Below are 17,500 nucleotides of genomic sequence, written 5' to 3'. Positions count from 1 at the left end.
AGGGAAACGCGCCCCCCCCCCCCCCGCTCATCGCCGTGCGCGGCCCGGCCCCCACCGCCAGCCGACTTACGAGGTGACATTCACTCTGACAAGTGACTCCGTGCCATGCCAGTGATGACTTACGTGGGAGCACAGGCACGCACGAGGAAGTCTACGGCGAGTCGTTCTGCTCTGACTCAAAATAAATACCAAAGTCTGATATTGCACGGCTCTTGACGCCACAGATTGCGATCTACCGCGGATCTAGTCACGTCTCCCAAAACAAACAACAGGTGAGGATGGGCGAGATAGGAAGATAGATGCAGACCACTTGGTGGTTATTGATGTTGCCGAATAAGAACGACAGTACATAGACCTCTTGAACATTTGTGTTCATTCCAGCCTCCCGATTGTTCTTTTGAATCGTTAAAGCCAGATGAGTTTGGGCTCTCCCACCCCATCATTTGCTCCAACTGTGCAGCGTTAAGTGCGTGGTCTGCTCGGGTTTCCAACCACTCAACTTCTCTGCTAACAGCGACGATTCATAGCCCTCTTTAACACTCTCCCTCGGGCGACATTTAATAAATGTGATCCTTATCGGTGCGCTGACAGAATGAGAAGTGTCGCAGACAGTTTGTGAATCATTGACAAGAGTTTCAGGGGGTTTTGCGTGTTCTAATTTGAATAAAAAAATTTGTATTGTGCATTCTTGAATCTTGTTTGTTGCATTAGCGGGGTGTGTCAAGGAACATGGAAGTCTGTGCCCCCCCCCCCCCCCCCCCAGGTTGCCTGAGTGGGACGTGGAGGCTGATCTTGCACAGACCAGGCACAGCCTGGCTCAACAATTCAATTACCGGGGCCCCCATGATGCCACGTGGAGTCTTCAACTCATCCATATTCCGGGGTCTTTCGGTAAAGTCACGGAGATTGGTTCAAATAAAATAACAAAAATAACCAAAAAAACTACGACGTTTCGATCGCAACACAAGCAATCATTATCAGGAGAAAAAAGAGCTGGAAAGCTGCTGAGGCAGGCTGTTTAAAAGGTTTGAAATGGGTGTAGCCCAAGGGTCATAAACGAAGTGGGTGGGGCTAGTGATGTTAAAGTGAGAGATTAGCATGTCAATGTAAACAGCGGCTGTGTAAACCAAGTGAGCGGGGCTAGTGATGTTAAAGTGAGAGATTAGCATGTCAATGTAAACAGCGGCTGTGTAAGCGAAGTGAGCGGGGCTAGTGATGTTAAAGTGAGAGATTAGCATGTCAATGTAAACAGCGGCTGTGTAAGCGAAGTGAGCGGGGCTAGTGATGTTAAAGTGAGAGATTAGCATGTCAATGTAAGGTTGCAGAGCCACCACCACATCGAGGACACAAGCAACGATGGCTGTGTTAGTGTGAGACATTTAACCTGTTCATGTAAAATAACTACTAACATCGGAAGGTAGGATGGAAACATCACAGCCAGTTATGACTTAAACTGGCTCATAAGGTCCTTCCAATGATTGCTCAGTTTGTACCCATCTTCTCGGTTGAAATTGTGTCTGTGTCTATATATATGGATGGCTTCATGAACGAATCTTTGTTGATAGCCAGTGGGCTTGCAAAGTACCTTCGTCTTAGAGAAATCAATTTCGTGTGAGCCCACCGCATTAAAACAATGATCAGCCACGGCCGAGGTATTGGTCCTACCGTGTTTCAGATCCGCCTTGTGTAACTGCTGCCGCAGACACAGCTTAGTTTGTAGACGCCGGGGTATTGCATGTCAGGGATCACATCATTCACAGATGGGATCAGATCGTATCATCCACTCTGTCTCTCTGCATTCTCTGTCTGTGCGCTTTGTAGAAGGACCGTTACCAAAAACATCGCCTATTATATATTTGTTTATATTATAATTTTTTTATATTTTATGTATATTTTTATATTACATGTATTTTTTTTCTTTTCAAGGCCACACACGCACGTGGTGTTGTGATTGACAGGGAACATGCCGAGGCGTTGTTGGTGATGTGGCACCACTGCTGACCCAGGGTTATGGCGGGAACACGAATTGGAACACGAACTGCATGGTAGCGATGTAGTTCATAGCGACCGGCTATGAACTACATCGGACTCCACAGACGCACTGGGTGTGTACAAGGAAGCATAGCAGAATAATTTAAGGAAGTTATTTGGTTGTGCACAAAGCCCCCCGCCCCCCTTCTTAGATGGGGCCACCATTGGGGAGGGGGTGGGGGGGGTTCGCATAAAGCCGCACTCCTCCCTCGGCACCGGCCACGCGAATCTCCTCGCCCGCTCGCCGTGTCGGCCATGGGAGGCCCTCTCCTGTTGACGCTGCTGCTGCCGCTGCTGCTCTGCCTCGCCGCCTTCGCCGCGCCGCCAGGTGACATCCCCCTGCCACATCCCTGCCACATCCCTGCCACATCCCTGCCACATCCCTGCCACCTGGCGGGGCTTGGGGGGGAGGGGGGGCACCCTGGGGTGGGCAGTTTCCACCGCTTCAGATACATCTTCACGTTTCCGAAATGTTTCATGTCATTCGGATTATTTTTTCATCACAAAACAATATTTTCTACAGAGCACGTTACATTTTTCTCACAAACAGCTAACACGGTGACTGTCATCACATGTCTGTGATCTAGCGATATTGTGCAATGATTCTACAAGAAGGTCATCGATCCGTGTTTGTGTTGGGTTCAAGGATGAGTCCTGCCGATGCAGCGGCGGCCACTTCGAGGTGGAATTTGGCCGCGAGAATTGTGGAGCCCCCGGCGAGACGGAGCTCTGTCGCTCAGAATGCAATCGATCACCTGGCCACGGACAGGTCGCGCCTTGTGAAGGTGACGACCCTGGCGGGGGGTGGAGGGTTAGTAGCAAGAGTTTGGGCATAAACCCCTACTTGGCCTAAACCCAAAAACAAATACGGATCGTAGCATTGTTATTATTTGCCACCCTGGATGATCGCGTTCAGCTACTCCGACCCAGCGGATCTCCCTCCGCCAGCAGCGACCCGAGAGAGGTTTTGCGGCGCTGCCACTCACCGCCCCCCCACCCCTCTCTGCAGGCCACAGCCTCGACGAGCTGCAGCCGAGCGGTGCCATCTGGAGCTGGGAGGGCGACTCGGTGCTGCTCGACGCGAACTTCGAGAGCGGCGGGATCCTCTCCTCGCTGCGGTGGACCTTCAACGGCAGCGTCGTCGTCGTGAACGGTAGCGAGGTCGCCGAGCGCTACCGAGGTGAGGGGGGGTGGCAGGGCGGCGTCACGCCCTGCGCGAGGCACGAGGCGCCCTGCGCGGCAGCACCGCGAGCCTCTTCTGCCCTCCACGTTGAGAATCAGCATCACGCGTTCAGATGATTTTGCTGCGATCGCTTTCCACGAGATGAGCCACTTTGTTGAGCTATCGTTTGTGGCCAAGTCGCTTCTGAAAAAAGTATCTAACAGATCTGTGGGCTTTACCGAGGACGATGAATAATTATAGGTTCGTTTTATTCGTATATTTTTTTCAGTGATTTATTTACCTTTCCTATACTTTGCACTCCTATCGTGTTTTCGTGTTGTTATTTGTTGTTTGTGTTGTTTGTTGTCGTGTTGTTTGTTGTTGCAACTTTCTGACCCGCCGCGACTGTGAAAAAGAGCTTTATAGCTCATCGGATTCCTCCAGTATAAATATTCAGATTCTGAACTTACGCACCGTGAAATAATTAAAATCAAACGCAGCAATTAACTTCGCCTATGCCGAACAAGGGACCCACAATTCAGAGTACACACAGAACACCTCTAACTCAGAGTACACACAGAACCCCTCTAACTCAGAGTACACACAGAACCCCTCTAACTCAGAGTACACACAGAACCCCTCTAACTCAGAGTACACACAGAACCCCTCTAACTCAGAGTACACACAGAACCCCTCTAACTCAGAGTACACACATAACACCTCTAATTCAGAGTACACACAGAACCCCTCTAACTCAGAGTACACACAGAACCCCTCTAACTCAGAGTACACACAGAACCCCTCTAACTCAGAGTACACACAGAACCCCTCTAACTCAGAGTACACACATAACACCTCTAACTCAGAGTACACACAGAACCCCTCTAACTCAGAGTACACACATAACACCTCTAACTCAGTGTACACACAGAACCCCTCTAACTCAGAGTACACACAGAACACGAGAACCTCCATGGGCACCGGCGCGTGGTCAGCCCCGGCCCGATCGTCTGGGAGACGCCGCTGCTGTGCCGGCTGCCTCGGCAGCGTTAGGCAGCGTTAGGCGTTGGTGGTGGTGTGTGGTGGTGGTGGTGGTGGTGTATGTGTGGTGGTGTGTGGTGGTGTGTGTGGTGTGTGTGTGGTGTGTGTGTGGTGTGTGGTGGTGTGTGTGGTTTGTGTGGTGTGTGTGGGTGTGTGGTGTGTGGTGGTGTGTGTGGTTTGTGTGGTGTGTGGTGGTGTGTGTGGTGGTGTGTGGTGTGTGGTGTGTGGTGGTGTGTGGTGGTGTGTGGTGGTGTGGTGGTGTGTGGTGGTGTGTGGTGGTGTGTGGTGGTGTGTGGTGGTGTGTGGTGTGTGGTGGTGTGTGGTGGTGTGTGGTGTGTGGTGTGTGGTGGTGTGTGGTGTGTGGTGGTGTGTGTGGTGGTGTGTGGTGTGTGGTGTGTGTGGTGGTGTGTGGTGGTGTGTGGTGTGTGTGGTGGTGTGTGGTGTGTGGTGGTGTGTGGTGGTGTGTGGTGTGTGTGGTGGTGGTGGTGTTGTGTGGTGGTGTGTGGTGGTGTGTGGTGGTGTGTGGTGGTGGTGTGTGGTGGTGTGTGTGGTGTGTGGTGGTGTGTGGTGGTGTGTGTGGTGTGTGTGGTGGTGTGTGGTGGTGTGTGTGGTGTGTGGTGGTGTATGTAGTGGTGTGTGGTGGTGGTGTGTGTGGTGGTGTGTGGTGGTGTGTGGTGGTGTGTGTGGTGTGTGGTGGTGTGTGTAGTGGTGTGTGGTGGTGTGTGGTGTGTGATGGTGGTGGTGTGTGTGGTGTGTGGTGGAGTGTGTGGTGGTGTGTGGTGGTGTGTGGTGGTGTGTGGTGTGTGGTGGTGTGTGTGGTGTGTGTGGTGTGTGGTGGTGTGTGTAGTGGTGTGTGATGGTGGTGGTGTGTGGTGGTGGTGGTGTGGTGGTGTGGTGGTGTGTGGTGTGTGGTGGTGTGTGTAGTGGTGTGTGATGGTGGTGGTGTGTGGTGGTGTGTGGTGGTGTGTGGTGTGTGGTGGTGTGTGTGGTGTGTGGTGGTGTGTGGTGGTGTGTGGTGGGGTGTGGTGTATGTGTGGTGTATGTGTGGTGGTGTGTGGTGGTGTGTGGTGGTGTGTGGTGGTGTGTGTGGTGTGTGGTGCTGTGTGTGGTGTGTGGTGCTGTGTGTGGTGTGTGGTGGTGTGTGGTGGTGTGTGTGGTGGTGTGTGGTGGTGTGTGGTGGTGTGTGGTGGTGTGTGGTGGTGTGTGGTGGTGTGTGTGGTGTGTGGTGGTGTGTGGTGGTGTGTGTGGTGTGTGGTGGTGTGTGTGGTGTGTGTGGTGGTGTGTGGTGGTGTGTGGTGGTGTGTGGTGGTGTGTGGTGGTGTGTGGTGGTGTGTGTGGTGGTGTGTGGTGTGGTGGTGGTGTGTGGTGGTGGTGGTGGTGGTGTGTGTGGTGGTGTGTGGTGGTGGTGGTGTGTGGGGGGGTCTCTCTGCGCGTCCCAAGGACGAGCAGCGGCCGCGGCGTTCTTCCACACCGAGCGCAGTGAACGAGTCGAGATGCAAGTAGCCAGGGACGTCCATTGGGGGGAGGGGGAGAGGTGCCCAGGGAACATCACGCCACGTGCCCCACCCGCGTTCAAACTAAACCGGAAATATTACATCGGACACCGTGACGTCGAGGCGCGGGGCCCCCCAAATTTCGGGGCCCGGGGTGGTCGCCCCGATTCGCCGCACACCCCCGGGTCGCCTGTGCGCGTAGCGGACGTCGCTCCGAGCCGTCCCCACCGCGTGCCGACCGCACGAGTCGAGCAAGCCGCGCCGGCAACATTCCCGATACAACTACGACGAGTTCCAGAGGCATAACGTGTCCCCTTTACCCTTCCCGATATGAGACAACTTGTGTGCCAGTATGAGAATCATTGACAATAATGTAAACAATATTTTTCGTCATCATTTTGTATAATTATTTGTTTAGTTGTTTGTTGTTCGTGAGAAGGTAAGAAGCCCATTAAGCCCGTGCTGTCCTCTTGCCTGGGTGGAAAGCGATGGTGCCGTCCTTCCGCAACCCTGGCCCAGCCCGCCTCCAAAAGACTCAATCGCACGACCTCTCGGAGCGACACCAAAAGCCCCCCCCCCCCCCCATCTCAGCGCGTTGCCCAGACGCCGTCTCCTCTCCGTGACGCCCCCGCAGGCAGGGCCAGGCTGGAGGCCAACGGCTCCCTGTGGCTGCAGCGCGTGGCGCTGGGGGACTCGGGGGTCTACCGACTCCACGCCGAGGATGACGGGAGTCCCGCGAGCGCGCAGGGAGCAGTGGAGCTGATCGTCTACCGTGAGTGGAGCTGCATCGACACCACCGTGGTCACCACCACCACCATCACCACCATCACCATCATCCACATATCCATCATCACCACCATCATCACCACCATCATTACCATCATCATCATTACCACCATCATCACCATCATCACCATCATCATCATCATCGCCACCATCATTACCATCATCATCATCATCGCCACCATCATCCACATCACCATCATCACCACCATCATCACCACCATCATCACCACCATCATCATCATTACCACCATCATCACCATCATCACCACCATCACCACCATCATCATCACCATCATCACTACCATCATCATCATTACCACCATCATCACCATCATCATCATCATCGCTATCATGGACACCATCGTGATCATCATTATCCCTAGCATCGCCATGACCATTACCGCCACCAACATGATCATGATCTAGTATTTTGCCACTGGTAAAGGAGGTCTCATAGTGTATGATCATTATCGTCATCATTGCCAGCGTCACCATGATGCTGATGATGTTCATTTGGAATGCACCACCCGGTATGCGCTCACTCTCGATGAGAACGATTCAGAGGTGCGAGGACCCAAACACCAAAGCGAGACTGTGACGAGAGGAGATTAGCCGGCTGGGATGAAGACGCCAAAATAATTTAGTAAATAAAAGACCACCACTGCAATATTCCAACAATGAGCTCTTTAAATGAGATGCATACGACCTGTCACGTGGGGCAGTGTTCATTGTTGCAGTCGACCGTGCATCGAAAAGGTGCTTTTTTTAAAGAAAGTTTAGTAACGTTATTATAAATAGCAATGCTGGAGGAAGGGCAGAAGTGTAAATTGGCTCGATACATCCCAGGTGACTCATTGGCTGATCTGATTTTCACGCCTTCCCCGCCAACATTAAACAAGTGGACTATAGACGCTGGATGGGTTTAGTCGAGAAATTACTAAATTAAATCTGAAATTCCAAAAGTTGTTAACTACACTCGGAATGAGTCAAGTAAATGAACATTAAAAACCATGCATGTGGATGGCTTCTGTAACACCGACTCAGAAACCGTTGTGCTTGGAAAAATATATATAATAAAATAAAGTGTCCAAGCTATCTGCTAAGTCATACAGATCAGAGAAAAAGACATGGACGCAAAGAATGAACTCCACAGACTTTAAGACTTCAAAATCCCATCGACTGGACGATGACTTAAATGACAAAAATTATAAGAAATTCGGACAAAAATTTGCATTGCTCTGGACTAGGAATGTGCTACCGATTTTAAGATTCATCCACAAAAAAACCCAATAATTTATGCAGACACAAAACTTCGGGCGATCTGAACACAAATGAGCGAATGCAGAGTTCTGAAAGAGAAGCGGCGCCACGCGCGTGGACATCGCGTCCGCTGCGTTGCCACTAAGCTGGGGTCACGCGGGAGGGGGGGGGGTAAACGTCACTTCTCGAGCCCTCGACAAATTCGTCTATAGAGCTGTAAATGATCTGACAATCCGAAAACATTTGACATTTCCCCCAAGAATGCGACATCATTTTCAATCCAAAATGCACCCCGAGGCCCAGACTGCAGTTCGATTCGAGACGACTTTACTCTGGATCCGAACCGCACCCCTCGCTTCTGAATTCCCTTTTTGTGTTTTTGTTTTTCAGAGATCGACGACCCACACGGCAGTGTGAACAAATCGCGAGCCTCCGTGCGGGGCATCTCGCCCAGGAAAGGGAGCGTGTCCAACACCGTGGGTGCAATTGGCGATGTGACAGCGGCTGGCATCAGTAGTGGCCTCAGTGCTGGGGCCATCGCAGGCATCGTCGTAGGCATTGTCGTCCTGAGTGTTCTACTATCGCTCATAGGCTACGGCTGTAGCGATAAGTCAGGGTGAGCGAAGAGATGGCATCGAGGAGCTTGACACGCACAGGTTGATACATTGATGGCAATCTCGGGCACAACACTGAATATCAAGGGCAGGAGTCTTGGGATGGGGGTTCACGCCAATTCTGACCAAGGTCAATGCAGGATGAACGTCTTAAACTCAGGGCCTAAATCACGGCTCAGATACAAATAAAATCATGGCCCAAGATCCAGATGTAACGGCAACTTCGAAAATGCATCCCCCCCCCTCCATTGGACCCCCTACCCCCCCCCCCCCACCAGACCCCCTACCCCCCCCCCACCAGACCCCCTACCCCCCCCCCCCCCCACTAGACCCCCCCCCCTGCTCAGTAGACCCACAGCCTCCAGGCTCTGCCCGCACAGCATCTCACCATCTGCTCTCCAGGTCTTCTCTCTCGGTCGCCACTCATGGACACCATCACAGCGCCGTCTCAGTAACCGGGCCCTGCTCTTTGCATATCCTGTCTCGCCACAACCATTCCCAGCAACCATCTCACACGACCGACCTCAAATGCCACCAACTTCTTGTCAAGCCGTTCAGGTTGGGTGGAGCTCTCTGATCCACGCAGCGACACCGATGTTAGGGAGGGCCACCTCAGCATGCCCTCGTTTCCTTCACGCGCATGTTTCTCGCTTCTCTTCCAAAGTGGTTTTCCGCAGCTCAACACAAGCACGGCCTGCCCGGAGCAAAACGCCTCTTGACCTCCTTTATTCACAGCCCCCCTTTTACTATGATCAATAATTATCGGATCCGTAGATGAAGATGAAGCCCATCGCAACCGAACAATAGTGTGGAACCGTAAAGAACAGGAGGGCTCTGTTGAGTTCCATGTTACGGGCTCGTGCATGACCTTACACAGGGCGTTGAACGTCATGTTACATCATTAGTGGATCAGTGACCTGACCCTCCACACGTGACCCTCCACACGTGACCTGACCCTCCACACGTGACCTGGCCTTCCACACGTCGCGAATACGCCAAATGCTTCACACCACCTGGGGACGCACAAAGATAAATATCCCCCGTGTAGCCTTAACAGACTGTAGGGGCAAGTGCTGTTAGCGAGCACCTATGAAGGCCGGAACGGCACACTACGGGGTGGGTGGCCAGCACCACGCCCGACCGCCTTTGTCTCCCTAGTGGCGATGTTTACACACCGCACTAGGTACTCATTTGAGGCTGAGTCGACCTAAGGGAGGCCCGGGGCCGGTTCAGATAATCGTCACTGGTGTTGGCCGTGAGCGGGAATCGAGCTCGTGTCGTTGGGTTCATAGCGCAGCGCGCTAACCGCTACACTGTCGCTCCCCAGTGTGCACACACACACACACACCCACACACGCACACACACCCACACACACACCCCCGTCACATTGCTGAGATGTCCCGATGTGCTCACCTGTTACCCCAGTTCCCTCTTCTGTCAACATTTCTGTCCATCAGTTGCTAGACTCAGAAGGAGTCCATAACAACCGCAAAGTCATCCCCATACCTCAGATTATTGAGCACCTTTTATCTTATATCTTGCCGAATTCCTATGACAATATCGATCATCAGATAGTCGCTTAACATTTTTAAACACATGGCGACATTCCACAGCCCCATGTCACCCTTTCCTCTAAGATTACACCTTTTGTTATCTCATTTGTGTTGTCCGGTTCCAGTAGAGTTGCTTCAGAATGCTTTCCACCATGCCTATGGCTTCTAGAGCTTCACAAGTATAACATACCGTCTCTCACAGTCCAGGAAACACGCGTGAGCAGCAATGTATTCCTTTGCAACGTCTTCCTCGCTATGATTCTCAGGCCAGAAATGCGTCTGCTGCTCCCTCCTCTCCGTGTGTGAAACCCATTCTGTACTCGGATCAGCCTGCAGTGCAGGTTGATCATGGACGTGTGTATTCGTAGGCGTGGGCTGCGAGTTCTTACCTGAAGCTGTCGCCGCCACGCACGACTGTGGGCATCTTGAGGACTTGGATTCGGTCATGTCACCTCGAGTTCGTGTTTAGATTCTGTGCTGCCATGCAGTCTTCGGACCCGTCATGAAAACAAATTCTAATTTATCAGTTCCCCTTCATCAAACAACTATCGTTCCGTGTCGGATTCCCAAGTTGCTGATTTTTATATATATATAGTTCATCCAACATGTGTACAGCACGTCGAGATGGGGTTTAATCTTTGCCCTGGTGATCAACACTGTTTAGGTGAGGCAGAGCTTGAAGAATTCTTGCATTTCTTTTTCAAAAGCTTATATTTTAAACTTCCACCGCTTCTCTGATCAGTCTCAAAGCAGAGTTCTATTCGAGCTATTCTGAAATTACCCAAATACTAACTTGTGATTACAGAATAGCAATCATCACTCCGTGATGGCAGAACAACGCCCCAGGCCACGCTTACGAATGAGACTCACCCACGAACTCCTGGGTTCTCGCTCAACAAACCCGACTTGAAACTGAAAATCCACGACGGTGCCACGAGACCTCGGCACGACTCGATCCCTGCCATCCAAACGCCGAGATGCCCCATTCCTGGACAGTCTGGGTGGAGTCTGGGCAGGTGGCAGACATTTGATCATCAAGGACGAGTCACTCGCATGTAGCAAAGTCATTGTGCATCTGTGTAAACCTGACAAGCTGGTGGTGGAGGTGGTGGGGAGAGGGAAAAACAAACCTACTGCTTTAGAGAGTGAGAAGGACACTGTCTAATTGTGTAACCTCAGGGGGGGAATGTATTCTCTGCATACGCTACTCTATAAGGAAGAGCACACTCCCTGTGTGTGTAACCTCAGGGAGAAGCATAACCTCGGAATGTAAAACGATGATAAATAAAGTCGTGATTGCAAAATATTGGGAATAAAACGCGCGGTGCAACGGTGGGAAATGACTCTTTGATGGCGTCACGATGGCAACAGATCGATACCGTCGCCTGTGGGTTGGAGACCTTATTGACGGGGAGTTCTACCTCCCGCATGAAGCCAATGTGTTGTGACACCATTATTCTTATTTTCAAGCACGTTGTGTTTGGGTATTGTTGGGGGAGACGGGTTGGGTGATTTCACGCTTGCTCGAAATCCTTGTAACCTGTCGTCGTGTGCGAGGTGGCTCTGGGCAGCGTTCCTCAAAATGTGTTTGGCACTGCGGACAGCTCAGGCCCACACCCCGACTGATACAACGCATTCACTTCTCTCTAAATACCACTCATAATACAACATCAATCGTATTACAGGATTCGTATTACTGGAACAAAACTTATTTTAATGCAGCGATGAGGTTATTTTTTGAAGGGGGCATTTATTTATTAGGTTTATGGTAGTTTAATCAGGGTGGTCTACCTAACGTCATTTTTATTAAATACCACGAGTGAAATATGAATTAATATCCGAAACAAAAAGGTGTCAACATTGTCACCATTGCCGGATCCATCTGCCTTTGCATCACCGCCACCGCAGACCACCTGGAGGAGCGTCACGGACCACTGCTGGTCCCAGAGACCACACTCTGAGAACCACCGCTGGTCCCAGGGACCACACTGAGAACCATCGCTGGTGCCAGGGACCACACACTGAGAACCACGGCTGGTCCCAGGGACCACTCTGAGAACCACCGCTGGTCCCAGGGACCACACTGAGAACCACCGCTGGTCCCAGGGACCACTCTGAGAACCACCGCTGGTGCCAGGGACCACTCTGAGAACCACCGCTGCCCTAGAACCACCCAACAGTTCTCCTAAGCAGGGACCACTTTACAAATATCCCGGGCGAGCCACCAGAAAAATGACACCCGCAATGTCTAAATTAATTAGGGGTTAATTGTTTACACAGAAAATCCAAGAGCATTCTGCATTTGGAGGTTTGGCAAATACCCATGGCATAGTACGATTTGTTTTAGCTCTGGGAGCGAATCAGAAAACCCAGAGGAAAATTCATGCAGGGAGAACATAAAAACAAGATGCAACCACAACGGACACTGAAAAGTAAGACATCTCACACATGCCATCAAATGTCAATCACATCTGAAGAAAATACGCAAATACAAGCACTGAGTCTTGGGCTCATTCTTACTGTATTCACCCTTCTAGCTACAACGCACGCGGCGCCATGGCAAACCAGATGCGCGTTTGAACAGAGTGCACGCACGTTTGAACAGAGTGACAACGCGCGTTTGAACAGAGTGAGAACGCGCGTTTGAACAGAGTGACAACGCGCGTTTGAACAGAGTGACAACGCGCGTTTGAACAGAGTGAACGGAAGCACGGCCACATACAGAGCCTCCTCAGCCAGGGGTGGTGAAGCCTCCTTCAATCGGCGAACCAGACCTGACCAATGACTCGCACGACTTGACTGCACGCAACTGCGTCGCTTAAGCGTGGACATCTCCGCAAGCAGTTGCGAGCAGTGTCATGCCACTGGCTGCTGTTCATGAGAGAGTACACACGATGCTTCCAATGGTCGATCTGCTCAATGGCGACTTGTAGCCACGTGACAACATTTCTGTAATTGCTCATTACGATCCCAAATGATGGACGGGTTTCAGTTCCTCATTGTTCAACTGCTCGCTCGGTTCTGGACAAAGCAGCTGCAAGTGACGATTCATAAATTGCGCGATTTCCAGCTTTGCCGAGAGCCGTACAGCACTTCTCAAATAACTTTGGCAAGCGGAAACTCATTAAATCACACACACACACACTTCTGGCATTGCAAGAGGCATTCTACAGAAGTGTGTGAGCACGCAACACATTTATATAAACGCAGTTTTATTGTCAGCTTGGCAAAAAGAATCATCCCTCTAGGACTTGAATATCATTGTCCCGTACTCGGTGATGCACTGCCTCCACGAGATTTCCGAATGGATTCAACGTCTCCCAACAACACTTCGTAGTTACCATCAGGTAACAATTCATACCCCTACTTAAAAACTGGTGTCAGCAGAAAACGTGTTTTTTTATGTAATGATCATCGGTCTCCCCATGGTATGAACAAGTTCTGTCTCCAACTCTCATCGTGCACTCTGTCCCTCTACTGGCCCCTCTATGCATGTGCCATGAAGGGCCATTGCCTGAAACGTCACCCATTGTGTATTTTCCCTGTTAAGGCCACACACACGCACGGCGTTGTTCCGACACGGAGCGTGTTGAGACGTCTTCGCCATTTGTGCTTGTGCACCACCGCCTAGCGGCAGCATCGCCACATATCCTACCTCGTCGCTCATCCTCCCGTAGCTCGGTCCCAAGCGAGACGTTCCAAGCACCGTGCGTTCCAAGGCAGAGAATGGGAACCGCATCGTGTGAACGATCGCGGAGACTCTAACAGGATAACGGTTCTCGCCCTTGGTTTCCGCGTCTTGAGCGGGATAAACAAGATCGAAAGAAGCTTCAATTTAAAAAGACAAAGCTACACTGAAACAACTCAAGGTAATGCAATTCAAGATACATAAAAACATTGTAAAAAGTAAGCTGTATACATTGGACAAACCCTATTTGCTACAATCGCAATATCGTGAAATAAAATCACATCCAAACATTTGCAAAACATCACACACTCCGACGACTTAACCAATGCTTAATGAGCACTATTATTACGAATATGCAGGAGCCGCCACAGTGGCTGCGTCGTGACGGCGAGCAGCGCGTGGGTTCCACTCCATCTCCCAGCCGGACCGCCCCAGCCGGACCGCTTCATCGTCACCAACGCCGAGAGCTCAGACGGCAGACAGGACGAGGAGCAGGCCGAGGGTGCGGCGAAGGGCGGGGTGGGAGGTCGGCCACGGAGATCGCGTGAGGGTTAGGGACAGTTGGGGTTAGATGTTGGGATGGGGAGGGTTAGGGACGGTTGGGGTGAGATGTTGGGATGGATGGGGAGGGTTAGGGACGGTCGAGGAGGGTCCGGGGAGCTAAGGGCGGCTCGCAAAAGTCCCGCGGGGCGAGGGAGCTGTCGTCGAGAGAGTGAAAGCCGTCGCCATAGAAACCACCGCTCTGCCCGTCACCAGCAGCGCAACCATCGAAAGGGAAACACGCTCATAGTAGTAGTAACCGTCGTCATGGCCGCCACGCACGTGCGCCGCGACCTCGCCAATTCGCGATAAGTAGTACGGTAAGCGAAGGTGATTAAGGATAATTACAGGGAGTGATCTTGTGATACGAGGTATGATAACGCTGTTGTCCATACAGTAGCTTGCACTCAACTTGTATTTGCTCCGCGACTCTCGTTACCACGATCATATGATCCGAATTATACGAGGCTCCGGAAAATAATCATGGATCTCAATTGGACCTCACCTGGTGAAGTAAAGCCAATACACTCCTACATCTCCATTAATGCCTCCGCTGGTTAAATATAGGCCAAGAACTGAAACTCAATTGGGCCGTATATCTGGTTAAATAAAGGCTACAAATAGAATTTCCATTGATTAAATAAAAGGACAATTAAATATGATTTCAATCGGCCCATGCATGGATCAATGAAGGCCACTGGGTACAACATCGTCCACGTTGCCTTCACAACTGAGCTCTGCAGCGTCGGTCGGGTCGCTCAGGTTCTTATTCTTCTTGGGTCTTTCGGTAAAGTCACGTCGACAGGTTCAACGAAAATAACAAAAAAATTACAAAGAAATAACAAAAAACGACGACGTTTCGATCGCAACACCAAGCAATCGTCATCAGGAGAAAAAAAATCGCCAAGGTTCTTGTTCGGTCGTCGCTCTAACGTTCAGGATGCATGTCGAGGCGGTGCACATCATCGTCAGGCAGAGTGCTTGAATCGGTTTCCTGAAACGATAAAGGTGTACACGCACACGCACACACACACACACACATGCACGCACACACACACACGCACACACATGCACGCACACACACACACACGCGCACACACACACGCACGCACACACACCCGTCGGAGTGAGGACCGGCACGACTAAGGCGGCAGCGGGATGGGCGTGTTGCTGGACGCACAGCGCACCGCTTGGTGCGCTGTGCGGCCACTCTGAGAGGAGCTCGCTACGAGCGCTCGACCCAGCAGTGTGGGGGGGGGAGGCTCTGGAGGGATCAGGGGAAGGGAGCGAGGAGGGGGGGGCGAGGTGGGGGTGAGCGAGGGGGGGGCGAGGGGGAGGTGGAGTGACTCGCAGTGGGAGCGCTCACGTCCTAGTGAAGGAGTCGCTCTGTGAATGAGTGACTGGGTGAGTCGCTCTATCAATGAGTGAGTGGATGAGTCGCTCTATGAATGAATGAGTGGGTGAGTCGCTCTGTGAATAAGTGAGTGGGTGAGTCGCTCTATGAATGAATGAGTGACTGGGTGAGTCGCTCTGTGAATAAGTGGGTGAGTCGCTCTGTGAATAAGTGAGTGGGTGAGTCGCTCTGTGAATAAGTAAGTGGGTGAGTCGCTCTGTGAATAAGTGAGTGGGTGAGTCGCTCTGTGAATGAGTGAGTGGGTGAGTCGCTCTGTGAATGAGTGAGTGGGTGAGTCGCTCTCTGAATGAGTGAGTGGGTGAGTCGCTCTATGAATGAGTGAGTGAGTGGGTGAGTCGCTCTATGAATAAGTGAGTGGGTGAGTCGCTCTGTGAATGAGTGAGTGGGTGAGTCGTTCTATGAATGAGTGAGTGGGTGAGTCGCTCTATGAACGAGTGGCAGGGTTGATGCTCACCTCACACGTCCGGAGAGCGATCCTGCAGCGGCTTCTTCTCCTCCACCCCGCCTGGTCGTGCTCGCTGCCCGCTGTTGGCCTTGCTGTCTCTGATCCACCGCAAAACAACAACAACAACAACAATCCAGAGTCAGAATATATTTGTTGAGTGACATGCCAGTGTGCGTCGCGATGCCCTCCTCCACCCAGCGTAGACAAAGTTGCCCCGCGAATGCACACGCCCATCGCTAACGCTTCACCTCGCCGGTTGCACTGGACGTGAAAGTCCACACGCATTTAACAACCACGTCGGCTCGTAACGCCGCATCACCGCCACTGCACGGTAACCGCTCATCGCTCGCAGAGCGACGGAGAGAGGGAGCCACTCGGAGGCGCCAGGAAGAACCGCACACGTGGAGCGGGGGAGGCAGCAGCGGCGGCGGCCATGCGGTGGTGAGGAACTGTACATTAGGGCGTTATCGGACTATAAAATGGGTTGTTTATATATGCGAGAGGAAACTGGAGCACCCGAAAAAAACACACGCATGTGCGAGGGGGCAACGCTCTATCCCGTACAAACAGAACAGATGTGCCGCACACTCTTAGCAGAGTCGGGGGACGGCTCCTCGACACCCACGGGAAGGGAGTTTTACAACATCTGTGCGCTGATCCACCAACCCCCGCTGCTGCCGCCGCCTCCACGGCGCTGGGCTAGAGCAGCCACCAGCTCCAGCATGGCTGTCATCATCAGCCGTCATCATAAGCCGTCATCATCAGCCGTCATCATCAGCCATCATCATCAGGCGATGGCTAGAATTGGGGCAAAGTCCTCCAGTCTTGGGCCTTAAATACGTGTTGGTGATGTCACCAACACACCCCCACAGGCAGGAGCAGGAAGTGATGCTTAGAGGTTCATTTATGCGCAGACATTATAGATTGTGTTAGATTGGCCTATGCATTAACATAGGGATCAACAACATAAGCATTATAACTCAACAATCAACACAACATAACTACAACAACAACGTAGGGATGAGCACAGGTGAATTTACAGATGAGTGAGTGTATAGACGCATGCAGATGTGTATAGAGGTGAGTGTCCAGGTAACTGTACAGGTGAGCGAGTGCACAGGTGAGTGTGTGGTTGGGAGGAGAGGTGTCCCACGTGCGTCTCACATGTTGCTGGAGCCCGACCTCTGCCGCCTGTACCAGTAGTAGGCTCCCAGCAACAGCAGGACCACCAGCACCACGGTCACCACCAAGGTCACCACCACGGGCAGCAGGTACGACGATGAGTTCTGCGGGGCTGCGCGGGGACACGCGGAAAGAGGAAAGGAGACGTGTGAGCTGCCACGGGATGCGAGTCAGCGTCGTTGGCAACAGGCGGTGGGGGAATTCTTTCCGCAGTCTCTCTGCGCGACCGCCGAGCGTGGGTCCCGGGGGTTTCGCTCGCTCCCAGAGCGACTTCACACTCGAGGAGTTGC

General features: G+C 52.0%; 2 protein-coding genes across 3 annotated transcripts in view; one reads left to right on the top strand and one right to left on the bottom strand.

Moving 5' to 3' along the window:
- The first annotated feature begins 2,211 nt into the window (after positions 1 to 2,211).
- On the top strand, positions 2,212 to 8,677 carry LOC133358560 (uncharacterized). The gene is made up of 4 exons (XM_061576924.1): positions 2,212 to 2,359; positions 3,041 to 3,211; positions 6,362 to 6,499; positions 8,164 to 8,677. Exons 1-4 carry the CDS (start codon positions 2,287 to 2,289, stop codon positions 8,391 to 8,393), a joined length of 612 nt encoding a protein of 203 aa, XP_061432908.1. The 5' UTR covers positions 2,212 to 2,286; the 3' UTR covers positions 8,394 to 8,677.
- A 3,766-nt stretch (positions 8,678 to 12,443) lies between these two features.
- LOC133358458 (basal cell adhesion molecule-like) overlaps positions 12,444 to 17,500 on the bottom strand; it is a 48,247-nt gene continuing 43,190 nt past the window's right edge. For both annotated transcript variants that reach the window (XM_061576747.1, XM_061576749.1), the window contains 3 exons: positions 17,193 to 17,322; positions 16,038 to 16,126; positions 12,444 to 15,163 (listed from right to left, as the gene is read on the bottom strand). In XM_061576747.1, coding sequence (XP_061432731.1) covers positions 16,039 to 16,126; positions 17,193 to 17,322 — 218 coding nt within the window. In that variant the 3' untranslated portion in view covers positions 12,444 to 15,163; position 16,038. The remainder of the gene's footprint in view (positions 15,164 to 16,037; positions 16,127 to 17,192; positions 17,323 to 17,500) is intronic.

This window comes from Lethenteron reissneri, chromosome 62, assembly GCF_015708825.2.
Source record: "Lethenteron reissneri isolate LAM-NWPU_2019-01 chromosome 62, ASM1570882v1, whole genome shotgun sequence".
Lineage (NCBI taxonomy): Eukaryota > Metazoa > Chordata > Hyperoartia > Petromyzontiformes > Petromyzontidae > Lethenteron > Lethenteron reissneri.
This window is presented reverse-complemented; position numbering and strand designations above follow the sequence as displayed.

Coding starts and splice junctions, on each gene's coding strand:
- LOC133358560 (XM_061576924.1), top strand. CDS start 2,287: ATGGGAGGCCCTCTCCTGTTGACGCTGCTGCTGCCGCTGCTGCTCTGC. Junction 2,360..3,040: donor CGCCTTCGCCGCGCCGCCAG/GTGACATCCCCC, acceptor CCCTCTCTGCAG/GCCACAGCCTCGACGAGCTG. Junction 3,212..6,361: donor GGTCGCCGAGCGCTACCGAG/GTGAGGGGGGGT, acceptor ACGCCCCCGCAG/GCAGGGCCAGGCTGGAGGCC.